At 48.8% G+C, this 7,472-nt stretch overlaps 1 protein-coding gene across 1 annotated transcript in view; it reads left to right on the plus strand.

Annotated features, from left to right (window-relative positions):
- BLM (BLM RecQ like helicase) overlaps positions 1 to 5,697 on the plus strand; it is an 86,022-nt gene extending 80,325 nt beyond the window's left edge. The window contains exons 20-22 of the mRNA XM_045813102.2: positions 131 to 253; positions 2,369 to 2,567; positions 5,334 to 5,697. Coding sequence (XP_045669058.1) covers positions 131 to 253; positions 2,369 to 2,567; positions 5,334 to 5,511 — 500 coding nt within the window. The 3' untranslated portion in view covers positions 5,512 to 5,697. The remainder of the gene's footprint in view (positions 1 to 130; positions 254 to 2,368; positions 2,568 to 5,333) is intronic.
- The last annotated feature ends 1,775 nt before the right edge of the window (positions 5,698 to 7,472 follow it).

Raw genomic sequence — 7,472 nt, forward strand, 5'->3', positions numbered from 1 at the left:
GGCCCGGGTGCTTGGTGCCCTGCAGTCAGCTGGCACCTCACAGGCATGGGCTGAATGAGTGAATGAGCATGAATTCAGTGGGTTTTCTATGGGTGGTAATTTAAATTCCTAATTTTATGCCCCTGCACAGAATCTTTATCTTCTGATCCTGAGGTTTTGCTTCAAATTGATGGTGTTACTGAAGATAAACTGGAAAAATACGGTGCAGAAGTGATTCCAATATTACAGAAATACTCCGAGTGGACATTGCCAGGTTCGGTATACAGCTAACTCTGTTTTCTAAAGGCCCGTTTTAATGTTGAGCAATGCATCTCACTGGATTAGAATTTTGTGGTTTCTGGGTTGTGTTAATGCTTCCTCCACCTTGTCACACTGACATTCAAGTGCAGAGCAGCCCCGGTGCTGTGCCAGGCACCTCTTAGAGGACACTGGTGCTTAGCCCCCACCCCCACCCCCGGGAATGCCAGTTACTGGACCTGCTAGTAGGACCCAGAGAAGGACCTTTGGGCCCAGGAGTTAGAGTTCTGTTAAGGCAAGTGCCCAAGGAATCCCATGTAGACTCTGGTATCCTTGGCAGACTACAAATAACCTCTTTGTGCTTGGTTTCCTTATCTGCGGGAGGAACATGTTATCTGACAAGCATGTCTAAAGATAAAATTTAACAGTGGAGTTTAAATGTTTTGGGAAAATGAATGTGCAATTGGAATGCTAGATAATCATCGTTATCAGAAAGAATCTGCCCAAGGGAGCGCGTTAGCAGACAGTCCCAAGGGTTACAGTGGGCCCATCATGTAGCCCCTCCTTGTGAACCTCATCACTGAGCTGTAGTCAGCGGTAACTTTGAGAAGATGGAGACAGAGAAAGATCTTGGAGGAGATGCGAGGTCCCCTGCCCTCCTCCCGCATATTGCCATGCGGTAAGACGCAGCAGACAAGCCAAGTTCAGTGTGTCTCCTGTTTCTGTAACAAAGGGCAGGGGTGTCTTTCCAAGGCCGATGGGAAAGGTAAGCAGAATGAGGAATGAGTGAGCATTTCTTTCAAGTTCTGCCCCTCCTTCTCCGTTTTTTACCCATTAACAAAATGCTGACAAGTAGGGTGTTTATAAATTCCTCTGAGTGGTAATTATTCCATTAAGATCCTTGCTGTGAATATTGGTAGGAACTTCACATTTGTTCAGTGCAGTAACTTGTTTGGAAGAGGGTTCTTGCCCACATAAGACGGGCTGCTCTGTGGAAACTGCGCAGTGTGGTGACAATCGCTCCCACTTACTGAGGGACAGTCGCCGTGCCAAGAGCTTTGCCTGTTTTGTATCATTCAGTCCTCACAACACCCCATTTCACAGCCTTTTTATTTCCAAGGCCCACAGCTAGGATGACGGGATGACAGCTTTGCCCGAGCTGCACGGCCTCCCTGTGTGAACCAGTGTGGGACAGACGAGGAGTCCCATGGATTAGGACCCTTCCTGCCAGGCAATAGGGGAGCCCGAGGGGGAGCCAGACCACCCCAGAAATGCCTTCCTTCGGAGAATGGAGCTGGGATCCCCGTTACCCATAGGGAGGTTTCGGGCTTTTCAGGTGCCTTAGGATGCCAGTGCTTACGGAAATTACCACCTTCTTTGCAAACTAGTGCTTTCATACCGACCCATTTCCTGCATATACAGTATGTGAATGTTCACAACCATAACGTGAGGAAGTGTTTTTTGTCTTTGAAGAGCGTAATAGGGTCTAGGGTTTTCTGGCACGCATTTACTACTGCACGCATTTATTACTATTGCTCAGAGATGAGGTGCGGCGCATAGTTTGTTATGTTTCTCTTATATTGGGCTTTTTTTTCAGCATGTGTTAAATGGTAAATAAAATTGTCTTTTATATAGCACTTTATGCTTTTCAAAGAGCTTAGCAGGGTTAACTGCCCAAACAATAACAGGGACACAGGCCATGCGCAACAGAGCATGAGCTAAACCTGAAGTCTCTAGTTAAGTTAAAGAGTTTCACAAATTTCTGGGGCGCCCAGCTGGCTCAGGTGGTGGAACACGTGACTCTTGGTCTCAGGATTGTGAGTTCAAGCCCCACATTGGGCATAGAGCTTACTTTAAAAAAAAAAAGAGAGAGCAAGAGTATCACAGGTTTCTTTAATAAATTCTGATCTCCCTTACTTTAAAAGTAAATTTCCATTGAGGACTTTGGGGCTCTGACGTAAAAAAATATTCCATTCTTGTGGAATTGTTGAACCCGTGTGGCCGGAGGCCTCTGGGAAAGCAGCTAGGTGTCAGCCCAACTGCACGGCTGATGGTGTTCCTCCACATGGGTGCTCCCAGCGCCTGGGCCGGCACAGCATCAGGGACAAACGTCCACACTGTTCATTTGTAGCTGCCGACGGTTCCCCGCGGAGAAGCCCAGGCAGCAGCAGAGCCACCAGAAGCGCCCCCGAGGAGTTTGATGAGGAAACACCCGTAGCTTCTCACTACTTTGCAAATAAAACCAAAAACGAAAGAAAGAGGAAAAGGATGTCAGCCTCCCAAAGGCCTAAGAGGAGGAGAACCAGCTTTGGAGGCTCCAAGACAAAAGGGTAGGTCCTGCCCCACGGGCAGCGGGCGGTGGGTGCACGGGGAGGAGAGTACAGCAGCGCAACGGCCCGGCTCGCTTTGAAGCGTTTATTAAAATAGGCCATTGTTAAATGTTGCCTCTCTAGTTAATGGAGTGATGATTAAGACTGAATCCAAAACAGAAACATTTGTTTCAGATTTTTAAAATCTCTACTTCTAAGTTGATTATCAGTCAAGTTTTCTACTTTGCCAACATGTCTCCGGTTTTGACATTACCTTTGAAAAAAAATGTTTTTTCTTTACAATTGCTTTTCTTGAGGGACTTTTCCACCTAAAATGTTATAAATCCTATACTAGCTGTGAGTAAACACAGGGGTTTTGTTTCCCCATCGCTCTCGCCATCAGTACCTGCTTTCGTTGCTGCGGTATCTGTGGGCCTCCACCTCCAGGGCCTGTCCCTGCCCCAACTCCCTGCCCCTTGTTAAGACCTGGGAGAACTGACCTCCCACCCTGTGCAGGGTAGCAGAGAAGAGGAACCCAAAAGGTCAGTTAAGCCAGGCCTCTAGGGGCTGTGCAAATGGCTCCCACCTCCCCTCTCCCACATTTGCCTGGCCCCGGGGCTGGGATGCTCAGCTTTGAGGCGCTCCCTGCACGCCGGCGGGGGGAACGAGGCCCTGTCAGGTCCTGGCTGATGATCTGTGTTGTCCTTATGTCTTCATAATTGCACTGCCCTTGCCTGGGAGGTGAGCAAGGTCTGGCAGGATCAGAACCATCCCGTCAGGCTGGAGAGTGTGGCCCCCCAGTAACCGCATCATCTAACAGAGATGCTTACAGGAAAAAGGAAGCAAGTCCTCAGTAAACTTTTGCAAGCTGTTGTGTTTTTCTTTTGCAGTTTTTCTACCTCTTTTCCTTCTGGGTAATAAAAAAACAAAAATTGAGTGGGGGAAGAGAAAGGAAGGCAAATGTTACCAAATTGTCATTTTCTTGTTAAGTCCATAAACAAACATCTTGTATGTGCTAATCCTTCTGCCAGGGTACAGAAATTAAAGGCATTAGTAAATGTTAGTTTAATTTTGTGGTTTTTAGTGCGCAAGTGACCAGCAGATGTTCTTCAGTGGGGACATTTTCTTATTTTCCTCATTTATTCCTCTGTTTTGGGAACTACTCATTTCCTCAGGAGCTCACGAAGTAAAAGGAGAATTTAAAAGGCATCTGGTCCAGCCCCCTGGGGTTTATGATGAGGAAGCTGAGGCCTGGCCTGGGGAAGGCTTGTGTGAGGCTTCTCCCAGCTGGGTTTCAATTTCCCAGGTAGGACCGGCCTCTGGCTCACCCACGCCTGCCCGGGGGCTCTCATTTCTGCACGTTGCCCGTGGAGATCCCTTACACATGATGACGATCTTCCCATTCTTACGTGTTCGAACAAAGCACACCATATTTCAGTGTTCGTTGCCCTTGGCTCCCTTTGCAGTTTTTCCAGCTTCTGTTTGTAAGAGTGAAGCGCTTGGCCCTGTGGGTTAGGACCTCAACTCGGAAGAAGTAGTAAAACTCGCACTTCTCCAAAAGCCAGTACCAATTTGAATGCTAGTGTTAATTAGCCTACGTGTGTATGATGGGATTCTTTTCTAATCCCTTCTGGCCAAAACCAGGGAGTTTTGTAACTTTTTTTTTTTTTTTTTGGATCCTTGTAGCAGCCTCTTTGTACTCGGGCTTCATTCTCCTTCCTGCTGAACCACTGTGACCGGTCCCCACAGCTTCCAGGCTGCTCACCTGGCTGAGAGTCTGCGCAGCCCCAGAATACCAGTGGCTCTGTGCCAGAGACCTTAACTCCCCACCCCACCCTCCAAGCTTCACATCTTCCCAATAACACAATGAACCAGTTGTGCACTGGGCTCTGGGAGTGGGTGTGAAATGGATGGCTCGGGTGAGGCAGAGACCGAGGTTGGCAGATTCATTCTGTAAATCAACATAAACAGCAGGTTTTCACTCAGGGCTTAATTTCTCAGCAGGAAATCAGCGTAGGGAAATTTAAGGCTGCTTCTCTGCTGGGTATAGCAGATCTTTGCCAGTTCTGCAGTAAAACTGCCCTCAAGCAAAAGTTTTAAAATGTTGGAAAAGCACTCTTCCCCCGGCCCAGCAAAATACCTTTAGCACAGATGGGTGGCCCTGAGACCCTGGCTTCTACATTCAGAGACAGGAGGCCACTTGCAGGCCCTGACGTTACAGAATTAACTCTGGGTATGGACTCAGCCGGGTTACAAACCACGGGGACATGGCCCTGACAACACTCGCCAGACCCAAGCGCCTCCCCGGGGGAGCCGCATCTGCCTCCTTCCCCAGCCGGGCAAGTTCCTTAACTCCACAGTGTCTATTATCCAGGCATCTGGGCCCTTAAGTCAAGGTATTGTCCCTTCCTTTATTTGGTCAGAATAGATTGAAGACTGTGGATCTGGGCTCTTTTGTCCCGAGGGAGGGGTTTGATTATCAGCCATGAATGGCGTGGCTGGGGAGCAAGCACAGGGGGCTCTGTCTCAAGTCCCAAAATTAAGAAACAGCCCTTGCCATTTTAAGAAGGCAAATTGAGGACAAAATTGTGCAAAGGGCATCAGTCCTTTATTCCTTAAATTGTGAAGGAAACTTACAGGGGCTTTACAGGCAGGAAATGCACAGAGACGCAGGAGAGCAAGGAAAATCGCAGACGAATCAGAGCCCTGCGCAGGTTGAGAGCAAGAACACTGTTCACTTCTGATTTTATTTAACATTTTAACTTTCTTTTCTTTGTCACCGTTTAGGGGGTCCACCACGTGCAGAAGGACATCTTCTAAAAGTAAAGCCTCCAACATATTTGGACCCCGTTCATCTGTGCTTGGTTCTCAAGCAGCATCAGGAGCCACTAGGAAACTGGGCATTATGGCTCCGCCAAAGCCTATAAATAGACCGTTTCTTAAGCCTTCATATGCATTTTCATAACAACCAAATTTCAATGTACATAGATCTTATTTCTTGTTTGTCAGCATCTCACCATCTGTGAATATAAAGCTGTTAGTTTTGTTATACCATTTATAATTTTTACCCGTTAACTATTAATATTTAAATAAATGCTTGGGGTGACAGTTCTTATTTTTAAAATAAACGTTTTCTTTTGAATAAGCATGATTTGCTGCCACTGCAAGCCTTGTGGCCGTCGTTTCTCAGAACGTCTGAAGCAGCAGCTGAATCATCTCAGCGAGAGAAATTCTAAGCACGACATGAAACACAGAAGCCGCAGGAAGAGACATGCATGGGACACTGTGAAGCTGTAAAACTCTGCAGAAGCTGACATAAACAAAAGTAAAAGACAAATGACAGAGAAAACAGAGAAAAATATCTGATGAAGAATTAACATCCATAATACAGAGTACCTAGACCAATCATTAAAAAAGAAAGAAAGAAAACCGGCTCGGTAGAAAAACGAACAGAGGCTGTGACAGGCTCTTCCCAGAAGAAGTACAAATGGCCCACAAATATGTGAAAAACGCCCAAACTCCCCAGTTACAAATATAAATTAGAACAGTAAGATGCCATTTTTCTGCCTCTTAAGTTGTCAACACTGGATAATATCCCAAAATCTGGGGCCAACAAAAGGATGGTCAAACATTCTACTGGTGGGAATATAGGAGCTGTTTATGTTTAAAATTAGGGAGGCCTCACTTTTCAAGACCTTCCGCAAATAGGCTGATGGGCCAGAAGGTCTTAACGTGGGATTTTAGCACCACTTTTTGGAGCTTTCGTACCTCATTTTTGGAGACGTCTTGTTTCTTAGCTGTCAGCAACCTTGGTGACCTGTTTGGCGTCCCACTTCTCTTCTGGACCTCATTCAGGAGCATGGAGCACAGGAGGCCCGCCCGGGGCCAAAAGTCCTGAGGTGGGATTTGGCTGGAAGCCTTGTGGCCCTGCCTGGAGGCCCAGTACTGACATGGAGCCTGCACCCACCCTGAGGGGCAGCCCATCGCTGCACATCGATGTCCTGCTTCCCTGACTGCCACCTGGGGCTTGCGGCTCCACACTGAACCAAGGAGACTGGCCAGACAGAGTCTGCTGAGCCCTGTGCCCTGCTCTCTCAAGATGTCTTCCAGACCTGACATTTTCAAAGAAACCATCTTTCCAGTAAGCGCTGACTCGAGTATCTTGGCGCCGCACGAGGGCGTCTGGCAGGAGGTCACATCCTTCCACCTGTGACAGCTTCGGCTTTGGGGGATGGGGGTACGGCCTCTGCACAGAGACATTGGTTCACTTCCTGGCTCCAACCTCACTTGTTCCTTTCCTGAGGCCTCTTTTGTCCAGATCCTGGAGACCACTATGTCTGCGGCAGTGCTCGCTATCTCCAGGGGCCTCCGGGGCCGGGAGGGGGGCGGGGGCAGAGAGGGGCGGTGCAGAGGGAGCCAAATCTGACCCTAACCCCACCTCACATCAGGAACCTGAGGCCTGGATACCTGGAGCCAGCCCAGGGTCCAGTGGCAGAGTAGGGCCCCACACCCACCTCTTTAGAAATTCTGGGTTGGAACAGGCTCTGGTCAATTCATCAGCCCCCAGGAACAGGCATAGAAAACATAAGTGGCCTCCTCCTCCATTTCAGCCTCCAGCCTTCTCAGATCCCCCTGCTGGAGGACGGGGGAGGGGGGTTGGGGGTGGAATGCGGCTGCATCGCATCCACGTGGAGCAGTCTCAGGACAACAGAAGCACATGGACATTTTTCTCTTTTTGTGCCCCTGGCAGCCAAAGAGAGCCAGTGACAGCAAAGCCACCGGGCCCTGCTGGGGCCTTTGTGTGCACAGAAATCGCCATGGCGTGGAAGGGAGGTGGGGGACAAGTCTACCTGAGTTCCAGCCTAGGACCTTCTGCTGGGCCACCCTCCCGAGGTACAGGAAGGCCTGAGGGTGGGGGCTGGGGGC

The sequence above is a fragment of the Ursus americanus genome, chromosome 28, assembly GCF_024610735.1.
Source record: "Ursus americanus isolate L20-20 chromosome 28, mUrsAme1.1.p, whole genome shotgun sequence".
Lineage (NCBI taxonomy): Eukaryota > Metazoa > Chordata > Mammalia > Carnivora > Ursidae > Ursus > Ursus americanus.